General features: G+C 66.0%; 1 protein-coding gene across 1 annotated transcript; it reads right to left on the minus strand.

Annotated features, from left to right (window-relative positions):
- On the minus strand, window positions 1-15,280 carry NCKAP5L (NCK associated protein 5 like). Its single transcript, XM_073318759.2, is given in 15 exon segments — window positions 1-1,800; window positions 2,226-2,368; window positions 2,816-3,127; window positions 3,674-3,752; window positions 3,862-4,021; window positions 4,503-6,787; window positions 6,789-7,019; window positions 7,021-7,152; window positions 8,498-8,611; window positions 9,834-9,953; window positions 11,111-11,149; window positions 11,277-11,345; window positions 11,929-12,036; window positions 12,487-12,557; window positions 15,073-15,280. Coding segments are annotated over 13 exon segments (4,026 nt in total). The 5' UTR covers window positions 12,031-12,036; window positions 12,487-12,557; window positions 15,073-15,280; the 3' UTR covers window positions 1-1,560.
- Window positions 15,281-22,324: the final 7,044 nt, after the last annotated feature.

Genomic DNA, 22,324 nt, shown 5'->3' on the forward strand with positions numbered 1-22,324 from the left:
TAACCTTTTATTGGCTGTTTGAAGGGAGACCAAGGCAGACAATAAACAGCTGGATTCACAATAACTTATATAAATAAAACAAAGTGGGAGGGTGGCGTCATTGAATAAAAAAACCCAACTGGAAGGCGAGAACGGGAAGTGGGGCTGGGGGGGTCTGTACATGGCAATAGCACCATGGAGAGAGCCAGGTGAGGGGCACGCGGCCAGGGGAGGCAGCGGGACCAGGAGCCAAGGGCAACCCTGACCTACACACAAAAGACAAGGGGCGGGAGCACCCGGCCTGGCCCCACGGCAGCTCCAGGACCCAGCCCCCCAGCACCAGTGGAGAAAGGAGTGGCCCCGCCGGGGAGTAGGCAGGGCTGGGCTAAGAGCGCTGGCTAGTAGGTGGGGGGGGGAACCACTGCAAGGAGCCCCCTGCACCCCTGCCTGGTGCTGAGGCAACAGAGGGGTCGGGGAGCACAACCAGGGGAGCTGCTGAGAGAGGGGGACACGGTTCCACTTCGTGACTCCAGCAACTCGGGACAGGTAAAAACCCCTGCGATCCAGCCACTCACAGCCCGCTTTACAGCTGGGGAGCGGGGGGCAGGGGGTTGCAGGGGCTTAGGACTCCTGGTTTCTACAGCATCAACTCACTCCACTCAGCTGCGCCCACCTTCCCTCCAGCACAGGCCCATAGCTGGTGCATCAGAGGAAAGCAAACCTCCCCCTCCCCCACAGCGAGCCTGAGGAACTCTCTGCCACAAGAGATTGCGGTGTGGCGCAAAGTAGGCGTGAAAAGGGGACTGGACATTCAATGCAGCTAAGAACAAGAGACCACCCAGCTACCTGAGAGGGGGTCTGTACCCCCTGCTGTACAGACTGGTCAGGCCCTAGCCAACAGGAGAGACCCCTCCCTGCCCCACTGGCAACGTACTCCAGAATCGCCCACCGCAGAGCATCTTACACCTTCCTCGGCAGCGGCTGGTTCCGGGGCCTGGTGAAGACTGTACTAGAGAGGCCCCGGTCCAATCCAGGCAGGCGATCCCCATGCGCCCCAGGGAACCCACTCCTGACCCACGTGGGGAGGGGGTTTGGAGGTGGGGACAGCGGCACGGGAGCCTGGCTCCATGCAGACGTCCCTGGAGCCGAGATGACAGCGCAGACCGGCCCTGCGACGCCAGGCCTGCACCAGCCTCTGGGGATAAGCCTGGGGCAGGCAGCAGGCGGCGCCAGGCCCAGCGGATTTGTTTGTTGCCCGGCCCCTCCCAGCAGCCCAATGGCTGGGGGCTGCGTCCAGGGCGAGGTGGCTGCTCCAGCCTGCTTGGAAAGGGGTCCGGGGTGGAAGATGTGGTGGTGGCCCTTGTTGAGGGGGAGGAGGACTTGGTTTGAGACAGTGGCAGGATTCTGCGGCTCCCGGTGCCAGCAATGGGCTCTGAAGGGCCCCAGTGCCAAGCGCCCCGGGCTCCTGAGGGGTCGGGGGAAGCACAGGGGGGCCCCCAGGCAGCACCTTCCTGCTCCAGCACCAGATGATCCCGCCCCCACGAAGGGGAGCTCCAGGGGCACCCTGAGATCAGCCCCCCTTTAACCTTGGCTCCCACAGGAGGAAAGGCTGTCATACAGAGAGTCACTGAGCGACTCCGAGTTCTCCAGGCCCGCCTGGCCCTGCCCCGTGTCCCTGGACCTCAGCTCCGTGCTGCCTTCCTCGCCCACGTCAGAGGCACTGGGCGTCCGGCTGGCGCTGAACCCCTGTGAGGAGGGGGGCGGCAGGCGGGGCACGTCCGAGGAGGCTCTTTTCCTCTCGGCGGTGCTGTGTGCGGAGCTCTGCAGGGACAGACACGGGCGTGAGAGCGGGGCGGGGGGATCCGTGCGGCAGGGGTCTGAGCCCTGTGCGTGGGGGGGGGCGGGGGGGCGAGCTGAAATCGGCGAGGGGATCCCTGAACTGTCACTTTCCTGATCAGTGCCCACCCCCAGGCAGACGCCGCTCAGGGATGGGGAGCAGAACACGCGGCCGGCTGGGGGGTCCCTGCGTGTCGGCATGGCCCCCCTGCATCCCAAGAGCAGCCGGGTCTCAGCGCCACCAGCCCCCCGTGTGGCGATGTTTCGGGCAGCAGGGACCAGAGTGTCCCTGGGGCTAGGCCGTGGATCCAACGGGCAGGACCGCGCTGCCCACGCAGACCAACCCTCGGGCTATTGGCAGCTCGCTCCCAGGGCCCCACCCCAGCCCCGGCCCTGGGGGGGCTCCTTACCCCGGCCAGCCCATGCAGCCCCTCCAAGTCCCGGGCTGTGCACAGGAAGGGGTCCGCGGAGCCGCTGCAAGCCTTGGAGTTGGGGAAGGTCCAGTTCTTGGTCGGCTGGACTCGCCGCGCTCGGCCGGTTTCCATGCAGGGGTCTGGCACCAGGAGGAAGGCGGTGGGGAATTAGCAGACAGCTCCCTGGAGGGCGACCCCCCATTCCCCACGGGGTCAAGCTGGGATGCAACCCAGCCCCAGGCGAAGGGCTCAGTGGCTGCAAACGTGGGCAGCAGGGACTGGGGTGAGGGTTGGGGTCGCTGCAGTCCTGTCCTAGCACCCACCTTCCAGTGCCCCGGCCCCTGGCGGGCAGCTCAGCACAGGGCGGGGTGGGGGATTAAGCCCTCTGGTAGAGGGGGAAAATGGACAGGGTCCGGCCCAGGTGGCGCGGGAGACACACGGACAGGGAGGTTACCTGCCCCGCCGCCTGGCACAAAGCCCAGCCCCCCAAGGACTCCGCCATGGCCAAGATGGGGGGTGCTCCCCACCTTCTCGCTGGGCCCAGCGTAAGCCCCCTCCCCGCCCCAGCAGCTCGCCTGGGTACAGACCTTGGGGGCAGACTCTGTGGCCGCGGAGGCTCGGGGGCGGCTCGGCGCTGGCCAGCACACCGTGGAAGGCAGGCATGCTTTGGTGCTTGCCAGGCACCAGAACGTCCTCCACGCTGGGCACCTCCCTCTCCAGCGTGCGGGCCTTGCGGGGGACTCTGGTGCCGCCAGGGGGCCGCCCCGGGTCCAGGCTGGGCAGCGGGTCCAGGCTGGGTTTCAGCTTGGGGAGGTTTTTACTAGGAGCCCCACTGCAGTAGTCGGGGGGAGGGAAGGTGCCGATGCCGCTGTCCAGGGTCCGTGTCAGGGAGCCACACGCTGCGAGCAACAAGGCCAGGGTGGAGTCAGCGGGCCGGCCTAGCCCAGATGGGCCTCCTGGAGCCCCTCCCCGCAGCCCATCTCAGAGCACTTCACCCCCCACGGAACACGTGGCAAATTACCCAAGGTCACCCCCCCATGTCCCAGGCTGAGTCCCGTCTCTAGCCCCACCCACCCTCCACTCCAAGCCCCACCCACCACCAGCAGGCCACACCCCCACAGAAAACATGGCAAGTTACCCAAGGTGGTGCTGGGTGTCCCTGGCTGAGTTCTGCCCCTAGCCCTAACCCTCCACTACCACACACCCTCCTGCCCCCCAAACCTCCACCGCCCCCATGCCACGCCCCCTCCTGGTTCCAAGCTCCGCCCACCACTGGCACACCAAACCCCGACCCAGGGCTGGGAACGTCACCCAGGAGTCCAGACCCCCAAACTCCCAATCACCAGACCCCCTGCCTCCCGAACCACCCACTCGGCCACAGTCTGCACCGATAACGAGCCAGGCCCAACCCAGGGTTTGTGCCACTGAGCCTCCTGTGGGGCCACCTGTGAAGTGCTGGGAGTTCACGGACTCGGCCAGGCTGTCGTCCGATGGGATTTCCTCCCGGAGCTTCGAGTCTGGGCTCTTCAAAGGAAAGGAGATGAGAGAGACGGATAAACACGGTGCCAGGGGTTACCTTCCCCTCTCCCTGGCACAGAGCCCGGCCATAGCCAGGTCTGGGGGCGCTCCCCACCTTCTTGGGGGTCTCCTCGCAGCTCCGCAGATCACCGACGATGCCGTTCCGTGGGGGCCGGAAGAGCCTGGGGTCTTTGATGTCGTGCGAGACCCTCTGGAAATCCCGGAGGTCCCTCTTCTGCTCCAGCCGGTTCTCGTAGGCTTCCTTCCCGTCCACCCTGCAGAGATGAGGGTGTGAGCTGCCGGGGAGCTGACAGGACAGACAGATGGACCCCCAGAGCCAGTGGGGCAGAGCCCCTCCCTACGGGCTGGACACAGCTCTCCCTGGTCTGGGCTCAGGACGACTGCCCCGGATGAAAACCCCTCCCCTCCCTCAGTCTCAGCACATCTGAGCTTGCGGCATGATCCCCATTCACAGAGGCACAGAAAGGCCTCAGGGAGTCTCTGCCAAGGCTGGGAATCCCCCTTCCCCCAGCCCTAACCCAACATTCCCCACTCCCCTCCTAGAGATGGGAACAGGACCCAGGAACGACCCCCACTCTCCCCTGCTCTAACCACTGCACCCCCACTCCCCTCCCAGAGCCAGAACCCAGGAGTCCTGGCCCCCAGCCCACTGCCTGGGCACACAAACTTCTGTTTCCACGCCTCCTGGCATCTCCCTCTCCCCCTGCCCCTACCTCGCAGAGCCCCCCACCGTACCTGTTCAGCAGCTGCTGCATGAAGTTTTCGGCCGTCACCTCCTGGTACATGACCTGGAGCTCGTTCTGCGTCTGCTCCATGAGGATGCCGCAGGCGTGGGGCCGGCCCTTCTCCAGCGCCAGCCCGTTGATGTAGGCCTTCTCCGCCTCCAGCGCCTTGCGCAGGTCCTCCGCCTTCTCCATCAGCTTGGAGATGTTGAGGCTCTCTGCCTCCAGCTTGCCGGCCGCCACCTTCCTCTCGCCACCCCCGCCCCACTGCTTCCGCTCCCCCTTGGCTGGGAGCCCCTCGGGCCGCCGGCTCAGGGCGGGCAGCTTGCTCCGGCGCAGCCCAAACCAGCTGGCGATGCCGCTGGAGTTCTTCGGCTTCCCCTCGCCCGCCAGCCCTTTGTCCTGGCCCCGCCGGCGCAGCACATTCTCCTCGATGCCCTTCATCACCTTCTCCTCGATGGCCGAGTGCAGCCCAGGGCTGACCGCGGGCAGAGCTCGGCCAGGCAGGGGCGGAGCCTTGGCACAGTCGGGGGGCTTGCGGCCCACGCCAGGTGGCGGTGTGGGGGGCGGCTTGGGGCCACCGGGCTTTGGCTCTTCGGCAGGCGGGCGGGGAGCCCCAGCCTTGGCCGATGCCTTGGTGGGCGATTTGGAGGGCAGCTTGGTGGGGCTCCCATGGGGGCTCTTGGTGCCCTTGGCGGGGGGCACCGGAGGGGCTTTGGGGGAGTTCCTGGGGCCCAGAGGGGTCCCCGCTGGGCACAGCACCCCCGGCTGGCGGGCTTTGGCAGCGTAGTGCTTCGAGGAACAGGTCTCAGCCTCCAGCCGGGAGCCCACCGAGCCAGAGGAGTAGCACCGCCCGGCGGGCTCCCCGCCATGGCACTGCTCCTGGAGTTTGAGGCTGCCGCCCGTGCCGTGCCTCATCTCCAGCGCCTCCTCGCAGGGCCGGCCTGGTGCCCTGGCCTTCCCGGGGCAGCCGTTTTTCTCTGGGCCCGGCGCCTCCTTCCGCTCCCCGGCCTTGGCACCCTTCAGCTTCCCCAGCGCCGACAGACGCTCCTTAAAGGGCAGGTGTCCCAGCTCCGGCTGCTTCTTCCCAGTGCTGTTCCCAGGCCTCTTGGGCCCGGCGGCGCCCCCGGCATTCCTGCGGGCAGGCGGCGGGGACTCAGAGCCCTGCTCCCGGCCCTCCTTGGCAGGGGCGTAGGGGCACAGCTCAGGCGGGCAGTGGGGGACGTCTGGCCTGGCGCCTCGCAATGGGGTGAAGCGGGAGCCCTTGGGCCGCTCCAGCAGGGAGGCCAGGCCGCCCACCGACAGCTCCGAGACATTCTCGTAGTCATGGGCCTTCGGGGAGCCATGGCTGAAGGGCTCCGGGGAGTGCACGGCGGCCTCAGCCGTCCCGGGGGCCAGGCGCCTGCCAGCCTTGGGGGAGGCCTGACCGCTGGCCCCAGGGGGCAGGGGGCAGGCAGGCGCCGCGGGCCCCTCGGGGGAGGCCCTGCGGCTGAGCACGGGCGAGGGGCACGCCTCGTAGTTGTTGCTGCGGCAGGGGATCTTGGAGCTGCGGGTGAGCTGGGGGCTCAGGCGCAGAGGGTTGGGGCCCTGGGGCTTCTCCCCGGGCGTGGGCATCTTCAGGAACTTCAGCATCTTGGAGGGCGAGGGCAGGGGAAGTGCCCCACCACCCGGTGACGGGGGGCCCGGCTGCAGCTTGGGCTTGCCCTGAGCCGAGACCTGGGCAAAGCCCTTGGCACTCTTCTCGGGGGGCTCGTCTCCGGAGAGGCAGATGCTGATGTAGGCCTGGTGCCCCAGGGCCGGCTCCGGGAAGGGCCCCAGGTCCTGGCTGCCGGCGGCTGTGCCGACAGCTGGCTTGTCTGCGCTGCCCTGGGCCAGGCCCGACGCCGGCTTCATGGGCTCGTACTTGCCCAAGACCGAGAGGCTGGTGAGCATGTCCCGGCTCAGGGCCTTGCCCAGTGCTCCCGGCTTGGGGCCCAGCGCCCCCGGCTTGGGGCCCAGCGCCCCCGGGGACCCCTCCAGCTGGTAGGCAGCGGCTGGCTCCCCGTTGAGCGGGCAGCCCCCGGTCAGGAAGTGCTGAAGGTAGCACTCCGTCTCCTCCAGCAGCAGGCCTAGGTCCAGCTTCGTTTCGGCCAGGGTGCTCAGCGGGGCCTCACCCGGGGGGCCCTTCTCCACGGGGCCCAGCTCCCCCAGCTCCCCCAGCTCGTCGGAGGAGGAGGAGGAGCTGCCCTCGCTCTTCTGCCGGCAGCACAGCGGGGGGAGCAGCTGGGGGCGCCCCCCCTCGGCCTCCAGGCCCCCCCCCCTCCTCACTCTTCCACTTCAGCGCCTCCTCCAGGCCATGCTGTGCTCGCAGCAGGCAGGACGGCCACAGCTCGTGGGCGGTGGCCAGGGGCTCGGCCGGGGGGCCTTCCCCATTCACCGGTGACTCCGGCTGGCTCCGGCTGTCTGCTGGGACCGGCTGGAATTTGGGGGAGCCGGGCTCGGGAGGGGAGTGGCTGGGGTCCCTCCAGGGAGCCAGCTGGCAGGGGGGGGGGGCACAGCAGGGGCTCCGTCTCCTCCAGCTTCCGCAGCACCTCCAGGATCTGGGCTTTCTTCTTGAAGAACGGAGACAGCGCCTCCATGGACTGGAAGCTGGGGCTGCCGGTCCGCAGCCCTCCGTACCCCACCTGGGGAGAGGGGCCGGAGAGGCCGTGAGACGCCCAGAGCCTGGCTCCCAGCTACGCCAAGGACTCCCCGATAATCCAGACCCCCAGCCCGGACAGCGGCGCGGCCAGAGCACGTGGCACCGTGGCCATTCGCTGCTTCCCGGGGCAAACGGGCAGGCCCAGGCCTAGAACATGGGGTTCTGGGGCCCCCCTCGGTCCCAAGGCTCAGCCAGATGGTGGGGTTGCTAGTGGGAGCCCAGGTTGTTGGGGGTGGGAAGCCCCTTTGATCAGGGGGCCAGCTTGCCCTCCCGCAGGCTGGGCTGTTGGGGAAGGGGGACGGCCAGCCAGGGAGGGAGCTTGATCCTCACAGGGGTGACCCACATAGGCCAGCCCCCCTTCCCCACTTGGCAGGGGGCAGCCTGGGCACTGCTGGGTTAGGAGCATGGCAGGTACCGTGGCAATGCTGCCGGGGGAGGGGGCGATATGCCCAGCTCCCTCCCCTGTTAATGGGACCACCCCTCCCCACATCCTCAGCAGCCCCCGCTCCGAGACCCTTCCCCGAGGGAGTCAGAGCCCGATGCAGTGGGGGCGCCCAGCCCCGGTTCTGCTCTCAGGGCGTGGGGGGCAGCAGGGGAGAGCCCCTGCACCTGTGGCTGGGGGCTGGGCATTGGGGACCCAAAGACAGACCCCTGTCCCTGATCCGGAGGAGCTGCCACTGAGCATCCCAAAGCGCTGCCCTGGGAAGCCGCCGTCTCTGCATCTTCCCGGGGCCATGGGCGGGCAGGAGACCCCCCGCCATTTCTGCTAACGCCAGGGCACAAGGGGCCTGACCGAGCTGTCAGAAGCTGGGCTTGAGCAGCCCCCAATCCGACGGGCCCCCCACAGCCCGGCCCCAGCTCAGCAGCCCAGCCAGGATCACCTCCTCCCTCAGTGCACAGGTGAGGAAATCGAGGCCCTGAGGGGGGCGTGACCCGCCTGAGATCCCCAGCGTTATCTGTGGCAAAGTCTGGCACAGGAGTCCTGGCTCCGAGGGCCCTGCTGGGCTTGGGCCCAGCTCCTGGGAAACAAAAGGGGGGGGCTCGGCTGCTCCTGCAGGGGGCTCTAGGTCTGGGGCCCCACTTGCCCTGCCCAGGCAGTGCCCGTCCTGCCACTAACCCAAGCTCGTGGCTGGAGCCCGTTCCCCTGGCAGCCCTCCCTGCAGCTCCCCACTGATCTCAGTGACCTGCAACGGAACCCACGTCCCTGCCCGGGGGGCTCGGGCCCGGCGAGGACAGCAGCTGCCCCCCAGTGCCCCTCTCCCTGGTCTATGGGCTGAGAGCAGCCGGGAGCTTGGCTGGACGGGGAGCCAAGGGGGCGCGGGACATACCTCCCTCGGCAGGGCGCAGCGTCCCAGGGGCAGCGAGGGGGCCAGCTTCTCCACCGAGCCCAACTGGAGACTGGCCGGGGGGCTGCACAGCACAGGCACCGGGTGCAGGGCCAGCTGGGAATGAAAGCAAGGCAGTGAGGGGCGGAGACGCCGCAGGGGAAGGAGAAGGGCAGGAGTCGGGGACCCCAGACCTAAGGGTGGGGTACGAGGCTGGACCTGGCGGCGGGGAGGGAGGGGGGCAGACGAGGCTGGACCGGGGTGGGGAGAGGAGGCGAGGGGGCTGAGGCTGGACCGGGTGGTGGTGTGGGGAGGGGGGCGGACGAGGCTGGACCGGGTGGCGGGGGGGAGGCAAGGGAGCTGAGGCTGGACCGGGTGGCGGGGGGGAGGTGAGGGGGCTGAGGCTGGACCGGGTGGCGGGGGGGAGGTGAGGGGGCTGAGGCTGGACCGGGTGGCAGGGAGGGATGAGGGTGGACAAGGCTGGACCGGGTGGCAGGGAAGGAGGGGGGCGAGACTGGACCAGTTGGTGGGGAGGGAGGGGGTCGTATGAGGCTGGACCAGGTGGCAGGGAGGGAGGGGGTCAGATGAGGGTGGACCGGGTGGGGGGGGAGGTGGGGCGAGACTGGACTGGATGGCAGGGAAGGAGGGGGGCAAGGCTGGACCAGTTGGCAGGGAGGGATGAGGGTGGACAAGGCTGGACCGGGTGGCAGGGAAGGAGGGGGGCGAGACTGGACCAGTTGGTGGGGAGGGATGAGGGTGGACAAGGCTGGACTGGGCAGCAGGGAAGGAGGGGGGCGAGACTGGACCAGTTGGTGGGGAGGGAGGGGGTCGTATGAGGCTGGACCAGGTGGCAGGGAGGGAGGGGGTCAGATGAGGCTGGACCGGGTGGGGGGGGAGGTGGGGCGAGACTGGACTGGATGGCAGGGAAGGAGGGGGCAAGGCTGGACCAGTTGGCAGGGAGGGATGAGGGTGGACAAGGCTGGACTGGGTGGCAGGGAAGGAGGGGGGCGAGACTGGACCAGTTGGTGGGGAGGGATGGGGGTGGATGAGGCTGGACTGGATGGCAGGGAAGGAGGGGGGCAAGGCTGGACTGGGCGGCAGGGAAGGAGGGGGGCGAGACTGGACCAGTTGGTGGGGAGGGATGGGGGTGGACGAGGCTGGACCGGGTGGCAGGGAAGGAGGGGGGCGAGACTGGACCAGTTGATGGGGAGGGATGAGGGTGGACAAGGCTGGACTGGGCGGCAGGGAAGGATGGGGGCGAGACTGGACCAGTTGGTGGGGAGGGATGGGGGTGGACGAGGCTGGACCGGGTGGCGGAAGGGGGGGGCTGAGGCTGGACCTGGGGCAGCGAGCCGGTCGTCAGCTGCAGCTTTTGCTGGAAGAGGTCGCTCAGGGTCTGGTTCTGCCGCTCCAGGTCAAAGACCCTCTTCTTCAGCTTGAGGCACTCCTGGCGCAGGTCCTGCCGGCCCCGGGGCAAAGCAGAGCATCTGAGCCAGCGCCCCCAGGGGGTGGGGCTCGGGCCTGCACTCAGAGCCAGGCACTGGGCTCCCCTCCCCACTCAGTGCAGCCCCCACCCACACAGCCAGGCAGGGGGCTGCCAGGGTCCCCCAGAGCCGCCCTCTAGCCCTCTCCCTCTGCCCACGTGACCCTGCGATGCTGGCCCTGGGTCCCAGCCCTGCCACGGCAAAGGGCCTGGGCTCACAACCCACCCCAGGGCTCGGCCACATGCCAGGCGGGGCTGGCTCAAGGATCCCAGGGCATGCCAGCGGCTCCCAAGTCACCAGTCCCCACCCGCAGCCCCGTGTCACCCACACGCCACAGAGCGGGCAACGGGCGGGGAGGCCTCCAGTGCCAGCTAGGCTGCATCCCCGCACTTGAAGTGTGGACTCCGGGCTTCCAGTCCCAGCTCTGGAGGGGAGGGGAGGGGAGGGGGTCAGGACTCTGGGCTTCTAGTCCCAGCTCTGGAGGGGAGGGGAGGGGAGGGGAGGGGGTCAGGACTCTGGGCTTCTAGTCCCAGCTCTGGAGGGGAGGGGAGGGGAGGGGAGGGGGTCAGGACTCTGGGCTTCCAGTCCCAGCTCTGGAGGGGAGGGGAGGGAAGGGGGTCAGGACTCTGGGCTTCCAGTCCCAGCTCTGGAGGGGAGGGGAGGGAAGGGGGTCAGGACTCTGGGCTTCCAGTCCCAGCTCTGGAGGGGAGGGGAGGGAAGGGGGTCAGGACTCTGGGCTTCCAGTCCCAGCTCTGGAGGGGAGGGGAGGGAAGGGGGTCAGGACTCTGGGCTTCCAGTCCCAGCTCTGGAGGGGAGGGGAGGGAAGGGGGTCAGGACTCTGGGCTTCCAGTCCCAGCTCTGGAGGGGAGTGCTGTGCTGTGCAGTGGTTGGGTTGGGGGGGGGAGGGTCAGGACTCCTGGGTTCTGTCCTCGCTGCTGTTCATCGTGCTAGGGAAGCGTCAGCCTGTACAACACACAAGGCCACGCAGCGGGCAGAGCGCTGGGCCCCTGGACAAGGGCACCACACCCATCGCCCACCGCTGCTCAGGTCCCACCCGGGGGGGGAGAAGGTTGGCTGTGCTGCCCCGGGGGGGCTCTGATCCCCAGGCAGGGGGGCCCCGGTACTCACTCACCTTCTGGTTGAGCAGAGCCTGGACCACGTGGTTGGCAACCTGGAAAGCAAAGCAGTCACATGACAGGAGGTGGGGGGCAGGAGCAGCAAATGATTCTCCCACCCCCAGACACTGCCCCGGGTCCCCGAGCAGCCCAGTGCGGGGGGCTCCAAGGCAGGCAAGTTACCTCGTCCAGGCAGCGCTCGTAGGTCTCCCTCTGGTTCTCGTTGGCCTGAGCCAGGGCCGAGTTCTCCGCCTGGCGCAGAGAAGGAAAGAGCAGCAGGTCAGGGGCCCAGCTCCTCCGCCCACCCGAAACTCCATGCAGGGGAAACTCCACCCCAGAGCTGGGCGCCAGGACTCCTGGGTTCTGTGCCCTGCTCTGGGCGGGGAGTGCGGTCTGGTGGGTTAGAGCAGGGGAGGCTGGGAGCCAGGACTCCTGGGTCTTTTCCTCTGCCACAGATTCACTGTATGACGTTGGGCAAGTCCCTGGCCCCTCTCTGCCCCAGCTCACTCTGCTGTGGGGCTCTGGGAGCGCCTGGGAAGCTGCCTTGGACCACGGCTGTGAGTGGAAGGGGGGCGCTGTCCTTGGAACAAACCCCTGAGCAACACGGATTCAGAGCCTGCAGGAGGGAGCCCCTGACTGTTCCCGTTTGCTGCCCCCCTGGTGGCCACACGGCTCGCACTGACCCAGCCTTCACAGCCGGGGCACCCCTCCCCAGTGCTGGGGAGCAGGGCGCTGCTGGGGTGGGCACCCCCAGACGCCATGCAGGGCTCCTGGGGGGGCAGCGACCCAGGGATCATGCCTGGCCCCAGAGACACAGCCCGGTGGGGCTCCGCACCTCCAGCTCCCGCAGTCTCTGCAGCAGCTCCTGGCTCGTTCCCGGCTCACTGCCGCCCTCTTCTGGCTTCATGTCTCCCCGGCCGGCCACAGCTTCCGACATGGAGCCCTGCACCACAAAGCGAGAGGCCAGTGAGTGTCGGGCTAGGCACCCCCCAGGGGTGTGGCCCCTTCGGGGGAACGGCAGGGCAGCCCCCTCACTGCCGGCTCCTCCTCTCAGCACCCAGGATGGGCCTGCTCAGTGCAGCCTCCTGCAGGCACCTGCACCAGGCTCGCCTCTGGGACCAACCCCAGCCGACTCCCCTGAACAGCATCTGGCCCAGGCCAGAAGGGAGTCTGGGCTGCGGCAGCCTGGAGGATTCTCTCCAGAACACGGGGCCTCCTGCAAAGGATGATAAACGAATGCACAGGCGGACAAGGAGGGTGCATACACACACACGTGCAAAGGAGGGAGTGCACAGGTGTGCATGTGCAAAAGAGTGTATGTACACATGCACCTGCAAAGGAGGGTGTGTACACACACGTGTGCAAAGGAGGGGGGAGTTCTCTCTCTTCTTACCTCGTTCCAGGGGCCCGACCCCAGACCCAGCAGCACCTTCCAGCCTTCCCTTGTCACCTCTGCCTGCTCGCCTGCAAGGGGATAAAACCCAGCAATCAGACTGGTCCCTCAACTCTGCCTCTCCAGAACCCCACACCGAGACGGGCGACGGGGCCGGACCAAAGAGCCTGGAACTCAGGGAGGGGCAGCTGTGGGGAAACCCCCCCAGGCTCCCCAAATCCCAAGGTGGGAGAGAACACCAGCCCTGGGCAGGCTGCAAGGGAAGAAACTCTGACACAGTAACGTCCTTGCAGATCCAACTGGACCTTGAAGGGCCTCTGGAGCCAGGACCCATTAGCCGATGCCCTCTCCACCCCAGAGTGGGCTGCTGCTCAGCACCCTTGACCAAGAGGCTCCCGTAGCCTCCTGCAGCTAGGGTCCACCTATCCCCTCCCCACGGGAAATGTATCTGGGCTGCCTGGAAACAAGGCCAGCTCCCCCCCCCAGTTCCTGAGCTGGACAGAACCCCAGGAAACGATCACTCAGGGAAAAGTGAGGTGCTGGGGGAGACCCCACCACTGGGGGAGGCGCTCGCACCTTTACCCCAATCAAACGGCCTTTCCCCCTGGCCGGCCTGAAAACAGCCCCCTGGCCAAGGGACCAGACCCACTGTCCGCATCCTCCTCCAGCCCCAGGACCTGACACCGCACAGAGCCAGGCCCCCAAATGCCCCTCCAAGAGCAGGCAGCAGAAGGCACCTGAGTAGCATTTACCCTTCCCCCTGCCGCCCAACCCCGTCCTCTGCACCCTGCCAGGGGCAGCGCCTCCCCGAGCCACTTTAAGGGTCCTTGCCCACACAGAGCTGGGAGCGAACCCTCCTCAGAGAGCCTTCCGTGCTAGTCACAGAGGCAGGGTGATCTAGCCATGGGGGGAACAGGAGCCAGGATACCTGGGTTCCATTCCCAACACTGCCAGACACGCCTGTGTAAGTCACGTCTCTGTGCCTCAGTTTCCCCATGTGTACAGTGTGTCTAATAACAGCTGCCTGCCTCCCACTGCAGCCTCGTTCCCAGGAGGTTGCGAGGCCTGGTTCAGGGACTGGAGGATCTCAAAGGAAAGGCTCCAGAGCAGGGCTAGCTCTTGGAGGGACAGGTCCTGCTTGTCGTGCAGAGCCCCTCTCTGTTCCCCTGCCCCACCCTCTCCTAAAGGCCCCTGGAGTTGCCCCAGTTTCATTGGCTGACCCATCTCGCACACACACGGCCCGTCACCGCTCTCCAGGCTCTGAGGACAGGCCTGTGCCAAGAGCGGCATGGTCGCATCTCGGCTTCGGTGCCAGTTTGCCCAGCGGGCTCTGGGCCCAGCCCAGTTAGAGCCTCCCCGGGACAAGGGCTGCCTGGGGCTGACTCCCCCATCCCGGAGCGGGCAGGGAAGTGGCCAGGTGGCACCGATGGCTCGGGGTGAGAGCAAAGCAGCAGGGGCTTGGAACGGGAATTCAATCTTGCTACGAATCCAGCCCCCCAGCGGAGGGGTCCGGCCACAGAACCAGGCCGGGGGCCCCCATGCGAGGGGCCCCCGTGTAAGGCAGAATCATTGGCTTCAAGCGTCAGCAAAGATGTTCCCCTGGGGGGTGACATCCCCCCCACATCTAGACACAGCCGTAATGTCCCTTCCACCCAGACCCCCCACGGCACGGCGCCCCTCCTCCCAGGGACCCTAGCAAACCCCCCAAAGCTAGCTGCCCCCAACCCCGTCACCCCCACAGCCGGCCTCGGCAGGGCACAACATGTAAACACAGGTTCCCCCACCCACGGAGCTTACAACAGTGGGCGCCACAAACCAGACATCCCCAAACCTCACCCCGACACACACCACCAGCAGCCCCCCATCTTCCCCAAACCTCACCCTGATACACACACCCCGGCAGCCCCCCAGACACCCCAACTCCCCCAAACCTCACCCCGACACACACACCCCGGCAGCCCCCCATCTTCCCCAAACCTCACCCTGATACACACACCCCGGCAGCCCCCCAGACACCCCAACTCCCCCAAACCTCACCCCGACACACACACCCCGGCAGCCCCCCATCTTCCCCAAACCTCACCCTGATACACACACCCCGGCAGCCCCCCAGACACCCCAACTCCCCCAAACCTCACCCCAACACACACCCCGGCAGCCTCCCCAAAACCTCCCCCAACACACACACCCCAGCAGCCCCCCAGACACCCCAACTCCCCCAAACCTCACCCCAACACACACCACCAGCAGCCCCCCATCTTCCCCAAACCTCACCCTGATACACACACCCCGGGAGCTCCCCCATCTCCCTCAAACCTCCCCCCAACACCTGAAACTTACCCCGACCACACACACCCCCAGCAGCCCCCCATCTTCCCCAAACCTCACCCCAACACACACCCCCAGCAGCCCCCCCATCTTCCCCAAACCTCACCCCAACCCAGAGACCCCGACAGTCCCCCCAGACACCCCATTTCCCCCAAACCACACCCCGGCAGGCCCCCCATCTTCCCCAAACCTCCCCGCGACACACACACCCCGGCACCCCCCACCCTCGGTCCCCCGGCCCCGCCGCCCCCCACGCACCCAGGCCGGGACGGGCTGTGGGTCGGCCCCCGGCGGCCGCTGCTCCGTGCGGGGCCCCGCAGCGCGGCGGGGCCGGCTCCCCAGCATCCTCCCCCGGCCGCGACCCCGGCTGCTCCCGCTGCGGCGGCTCCCGGGCCGGCCCCGCTATTGTTGGGGAAGAGGCGGCTCCAGCCTCGGCTGCTCCCCCGGGCCTGCGGCTCCGCCTTCCCCGCCGCTACCGGGGAGGAGCCCGGCCCCCGCCCGCCCCGAGCCTGGGGAGGGGACCCCCAAGCCTGGGCCGGAAGGAGAACTGGGGCTCTCGAGCATGGGGGGAAGGGGAACCCCCAAACTGGGGCCCTCCAGCATGGGGAAAGGGGAACCCGCAAACTGGGGCCCTCGAGCATGGGGGGAAGGGGAACCCGCAAACTGGGGCCCTCCAGCATGGGGAAAGGGGAACCCCCAAACTGGAACGCCCCCCACGAGCATGGGGAAAGGGGACCCCTCCAACTAGGACCAGGGGAGGGGGGGAAGAGCCTCCCAAACAAGCTCCCCCAGCCCAGCATCCTTGGACCATCAGGAAGCTGGACACACAACTGCCCCCAACCAACTCCTCACACCAGGGAGGAAGGGGGACCCCCACAAACCAGGACCTGCCTCCAGCACATGGGGGAGGGGACCCTCACAAACTGCCCCCACCACCCAACCCCCACAGATCATGGCAGGGAGGGACCTCCCCAAGGGCCCCCTCTCGGATCATCAGAGAAAGGGGGACCCTCACAAACTGCCCCCTAGGGCCAAGTGCTCTCAGATGGGGAGGCAGAGGACAGGAGCTACCCCCCTGGCCGGGGCACACTCCAGAGCCTTCCCCCCACCTCCCCAGGGGCTGTGTGGGCCCAAAGGAGGCCGATACTTCCCACCAGGTCGAGTGATTGCAGGTGCCCAGCTCGTGACCCCTCAGAGGGGCCTGATGTCCTGCCAGGGCTGAGGCCCCCCAGGCCCCTGCACGGGGGCTGGGCCGGGCCAGCAGAGCCCCAGGCCCAGCACGAGCGGAAGCTGATGGGACAATGGAAACCTGCCAGGCCCCGGCGTGCCACGAGGAGCCGGAGAGCAGCTCTGAGCGGTGCTACCACGGGGCTGCGGGAGGAGGGAGTCCGGGGCAGCGCTGGGGCAGGGCCCCGGCTGGAGGAAAGAATGAAGCCCTGGAGCAGATCTCTGCCCCGGACCAACAAGGTCCCCCCACAGCTTCCTCAGCGGGTGCTGTGCCCTGCCTCGCTGGCTGAAGCGCCCTGGCCGGGCCCAGCGTGGGGACAAAGAGCCCCGCGGCTAGGCCTGATGCCCAGCCCGGCTTTTACGGGACAGTCCCACGTGCCCAGGCCTTTTCAGCACTGAGCTGGTGTCCGGGGCACAGAGAGGAAGAGCAGCCCCTGTGTGGGTGTGGGATAGCGGCCACAGGGCAGCACAGCTGCCCCCTCAGGGCGCCAGCCCGTGGCTGGGACGCCCTCAGCTTGGCCTGGCCAAATGTCTTGTGCGGCTCCAGAGACAAGACTGCAGCAGAATCTCCGCCCTGGCATCGCGCCCTGGGCCCTGACAGGTGCCAGCTGCGTGTGGATCTGGGACTCCCGCAGCTCCGGCCTGCCCCGGAGCTGGGCGCAGGACACCATGTCCTGGGGCAGGGGATTTGGATTCGGTTAATCCGGCTGGTTTTGCGGTAGGACAGGTTTGCATGACTGCACGTCACAGGAGATGGTCCAGGTGCCCCACTCCCCACTTCTGCCTCAGGGCAGAACTTGGATGTGGGTCCTGACGCGTCAGGCCACTGCCCTGCCACTAGTCAGCCCCGTGCCCGTGCAGCAGGACTGGTAGCATCTCGCAGTGCCCAACTTACTGACCCTCCGAGCCAGGCGCATGACATCGTCTTCAGAAGTTCGAGAGCTGGGCACACCTGCCGGGACTCGGGGCTTCAGCCCCACTCCTACTGAAGCACCTCCCACGGGGCTGAAACCCTGAGACCCCCCTCCACACAGGGCAGAAGCCCCTAGCCCCACCACCCTGCCGCAGGGCAGAAACCTGGAGCTCCCCTGCCCATCTGGTGGGTGGAGAATGAGGGGGGCTCTGCGAGCCGCACTTTAACTGTAAGAGCCACGTGCAGCTCGCCAGCCACGGTTTGGCCGCCCCTGCCACAGTGCCTAGAGCCAGGTGGGTCCATTGCGCTGGGCATGCCATAGCCACAGGGTGAGTGAGAGGCCCTGCACCCAGGAGTTTACACTCTCAGGCCTGTCTGCATTAAGGACATTGGCAGTGGGGCAGCTGCAGTCCGGTGAACTAGGGGCATGCACAGCCCTTGGCCAATGGGTAGTGGTACCGGTAACCCACGGAGCAGCATGCCTCACGTGCCCTCAGTCCGCAGGAGATGCGGGTCTGTTACAGCCCTGCTCATGGACACGGGCTCCTGAGCTTACACACACAGACTGACGCATGTTGCTGGAGATGTCCCATGTCAGCCATCACCGCGCGACTCACTCCCTGGCCAGCCAGCAGCAGATGGCAGCTTCCAGGCCTGAGACTGACGGAGACCAAGGCAGCAGCTTTACAGCCTTTGCCTGGGAGCTTTGCCCAGGTGGGAGGGCATCGCGGTGCTGGTCAGAAGGAACCAAGGCAGGAGGACAGATGGGAAAGGCTCGGTCACGCCGCTGAAGGGCAAGGAGAGAAGCATCCCAGCGCCAGGCCCGGGAGCAGCCTCCCTGGAGACGGAAGCGAGGACAGAATCTGACTCAGACCCCAGATTTCAGGATGACTCGCAGTGTTAGATGTGGACACCAGAAACCCTTCAGTGTCTTCTCCCGTGTCCACCCAGCTCCGGCCTGCGCGGCTTGGAACCAGGCAGGAACGAAAGACACCGGCTTCGACTTAACAGTAGTCCCTTGTCTCTTGGAACACGAAACCCGCGCACCTGGGCTGACATGTCTGCGTGTGCCCACGCCGAGCTAACAGGACAGCTCACCCGGGGACGGAGGGAGCGGCACACTGAACCCTGGATTTAACATTTTTTCGCAAGGAGGTTCAAGGAAAGCCGAGAAGGGATCATTGCTACAGCCGGTAACTTCCCCCCAAAGCGCAGGAGTGAAATGGACTCCAAGGCCGAGCGAAACGGGCTCCATGCTCCAGGCTGGGCGAAATGCAGAGCATGAACAGAGCACACAGATGGGGACAAGAAACCTGGCTTCCCCCTTCCCTGGTTGTGCTCTAGGCTCAGTGTCGTTAGAAACAAAGGGAAACAACGTGGTTTGTTCTCAGCAGAGGTGTCCCTTTAACAGAGCAGTCTCCAGGGGTCCCATGCAAACAGCCCCGGTCCAGTTTGCAGTGCGATTCAGTCACTCCTGGCACTGATGTAAATGGCTGGGCAGGGTGCAGGAGACCCAGGCCCCTCCTGGGCCGCGGCCCCCCGCTTAGGTACCTGCAGTCAGTGCAGAGCCACGAGAACGCTCTAGCCGGGGTTTATTGTAAGGTCTGCATCACCGCTTTAAGATGAGGATATTCCTACCCCCCACGGCAGGCCAGATTCCCGCATCGGGAAGAGAAAGAGCCAGGCTCCTGGTGAGCGAGGGCCTGATTCGGGGCCCCCGCAGCACCCCCAGCTCTCCCATACCCAGAAAGTGGCTCCAGCGAGCGGCTGGGGTGTGCCTCTTGGCCAGCCTCAGCCACTCACATGGGACGAGGAGAGTGAGCCGCAGAAGGAGTCAGTGGCTCATTGGACCCAGGCGAGCTCACGGTTTTGTGTACAATTATAGCCTTTTCTCCTCTGCAGCGCGCTCACCCCATGATCTCACAGACATCACAAACCTCCCCGAGCCCCCCAGAGAAGTGGGGAAACCGAGGCACTGAGCAGCACGGTGATGTACAGCACTGGGGCTGTTGCAGCAGGGGCGTGACCTGTACCGGGGCAGGAGGGTGTCGCACCAACCCCCGCAGCCCCTGGCTGCCTCCCCTCCGTCCCTGTCCCGGCACCAGCACACAGACACATCCAACAACAGCTGCCAGGCTAGAAGGGGTGAGAGTTCCCTGCTGGCACCTCCTGCCCCAGCTCCCTCTGCCCACAGCTCCCTTGCCAGCCTTTGGCTCTGAGACCCTGGATCCTGGAAGGGGTAGGATGGCCCCTCCCTTGGGGCTAACCACTGGGAAGGCCTCGCGCCCCTGCCGCGCTCTGGGGATTCCTGCCGGCCGCCAACGCCTGCTTGGCCTGTGACCCGAAGCTGCTTCCTCCACCCATCAGGTGGCCCACAGGATGTGGTGGACACTGTGACGAAGGGGGACTGTTCTTGATGTTTCCTCTGAACACTGTAGGGGTGCCTCAGTTTCCCCTAGGCATTTCCTAAGTCTCTAGGTGGTGGGATAAGGCAGGTGGTGTAATTGTTGCAGAGCACAGGGCCAGGGTACATAAATGGTGACACCCTGTTTCCTGGCAACTGATGGCCTGGGCCCTTCCCCCCTGCAAGGTGAGAGCTAAAGGGCTGGAGAACAAAGGAATCAGGTGACCTCCTGGCCCAGGAAAGGGACAAAGCGGGGTGGGGTGGGGGGGCTGGAGGGAGTTTCAGTTTGGGGCTGGCTGGGACATGGAGTGAAGGGCAGATGGGGTTGTCTGCCTCACTGCCCCCCCAAAATGGACCCAGCTGAGGGGTCCTGTTCTCTGCACCTGCAAGCTCTGTGTTAGACCATGTTCCTGTCAGCTAATATACCTTCTGTGTTACTGGCTGGCTGAGAGTCCCGTCTGACTGCGGAGGTGGGGGGCAGGACCCTCTGGCTGCCCCAGGACCCCGCCTGGGCGGACTCGCTGTGGGAAGCGCACAGAGGGGCAGAGGATGCTGAATGCAATGAGGTCAGACCCAGGAAGGTGGAGCCGGGTGAGCTGTGTGTCCTGCAGACAGGCTGCTCCCAGAGAGGTGACTTTCCCAGAGTCCTGCCTGGCTTTGTAGGGAGCAGCTCCAGAGCATCGCCCAGGGACGCCGTGACAGACACCAGCCATGGATGTGCTCCAGCCACGAGCAGGGAGGCCTGGCAAATCCCCAGGGGCCGATAACAGGCTGATCTATCAGCAGCAGGCCTGAGGAAGAGGAGGCTGCACAGAGACAAGGCGGAACTGCAGCCCAAGAGCCGAGATTCCCATCACAGCTCAAAGGAGATTGGCCCCCCCCAGGGCATCTGACCTCCCACCAATCGCCATGCCACTTCATTTCTGTCTAGACTGGGGGCCATCATCCCAGGGCTCAGAGCGGTGAAGTGACTTGTCCCTTATTAAGTCAGCAGAACCCAGGCGCCCTGTCCTGTCCCTGAAGCCCCCCGCCTTCATCCTATGGCAATAGCCAGAATCCCAAAGTGCGGCCACACCCGGGGTGCGAGCGGAGGGGAGCCCGGGTCTGCTCCGACACGTCCCATTATACAAGACGTTTTCACAGGGACAGAGGTTTTACAAACAGGAATTTGGTCTGTCTACAGGCCACGCACGGCTCACACAGTGATGTTACATTTCTCGCACATTCACATGACGGCTTCTCATGCACACTCACTGGGATTTTCACCCCCATCACACTCACCCTCAGGCACAGTTGTGACCCAGGACACATGCGCTCCTCCTCACGCTGGCCACCCGCAACTTGCCTTGGAGAAAGGGGGACTGCAGAGGCTCAGCACCCCCCAGGGATCAGGCTTGGGTACAGAAACGATGCAGGGATTGTGTCACCCACCAGTGAAATGCAGCCACCTCTGGGCCAGAACACAGCAGCCATTTACCAGGACAGGAAATGAAGAAGAATCATGCAGCTGATTGTGAAGCAAACTGAACTGCCCAAGAGGGAATCTGAACAAGAAACAGTGACTCCTCTTACCAGTCCAAGAGCGCCACAGGACCGTCACCAGCGCTGAGCACCCAGGACCTCGACCGGACGCCTCCCTGGAGCGCGGAAGCTGCAGAACGCTGGTGTCCAACGAGGCTCCACGCAGAAGTGCCCTGGGCAGGAGTGGATGTTGCCCTGCCCGCCCTGGATGTGCCGAGGGCAGGACAGTTCTGGGGGAGGTTTCTCTGCTCTACACCTCACCACGTCTGGAAGGGGACAAGGAGTGCAGAGATCAAACTGCTGGAGGCTGCACCAGGATGGGAGATGAACCAAAAGCAAACCCTGCCGCCCCCTTCCCCGAGCGGAGCCAGGACCAGACACAAGAAGAGCAGCAAAAATAGTCCAGGAGTCGGGGCCGGGGAAGTTGAGGGTTATTTATAGCTGGCTCGCTGCAGCGCGGACACGCGGCCAAGCTGGGGACAGTGCAGGTGGGAGCTGGCTGCTCCACGAAATACCCCTCCACCCCCCAGGGGCTCGATCCCAACATGGGGAGAGCCTCTCCCAATGCTGTGCCCCTCACCAGGACACACCGTCCCGGAGGGCAGGGGGAGCACATCTGGAAAGGGGGGCCTGGGCCTTCCTTCACCCCAGGAGGGCAGGGGGTTGGGGAGCGACCCAGTGGCCAACGTGGCAGGTGGGTGCTCCAGAGGGAGCCTCAGGCTTGGCTGGGGCTGGACCTGGTTCAGGTCTCCACAGAGCAGATCTGAGGAGAGGGATCCAGGGACCCCTCCCAGAGAGGTTTTTTTCTGCCACAAGGGCAGAACTGGGCCACACTCCCCCTGCCCCGCAGCCCCCTCCTTGCTGCCCAGAAATGCCCAGGGGAAGGGGCAGTTTGCCATTACAGACCCTTATCCAGCTCTCCCCACTCTCTACCCTGGTGCTTTTAGCTGCCCTGTTTCCTTGGACGTCCAGTGCTGAAATCACGCTGGGCACTGGGAGCCAGGACTCCTGGGTTCTATTCCGGACCCTGTCACTGATTCCCTGTGTGACCGTGGCCATGTCACGCTCCCACAATGTGCCTCGGTTTCCCTGTCTATATAACTGGTGCGACACCCCGCCCCCCAGCACAAGTCACTCCTACACGCTGCTGGGGAGGAGAGCAGCCCAGAGGGACCCAGGCTGGCAAGGCCCACTGGGAGGTGTATGGCAGGGGCAGGGCCCCTGGGGATGGACGATGCAGCTGCCCGCATCTTAAATAGAGAGATGCAGCCTGCAGAGACTACCCTTCCCAGCATGCAGTGCACTGAGTGACCAATCCCGTGTGTGTTGCGTGTGAGCGGGTCAGGACAGACCCCCGTATCTGGGACCTGCCAGGCATGGCCCTGGGGCCCCTCAGAGAGCCTGACTGTGCTCCCAGGCCCTGCTCCGCTCCGGGTTACGTGGGT

This window comes from Lepidochelys kempii, chromosome 20, assembly GCF_965140285.1.
Source record: "Lepidochelys kempii isolate rLepKem1 chromosome 20, rLepKem1.hap1, whole genome shotgun sequence".
Classification (NCBI taxonomy): domain Eukaryota; kingdom Metazoa; phylum Chordata; order Testudines; family Cheloniidae; genus Lepidochelys; species Lepidochelys kempii.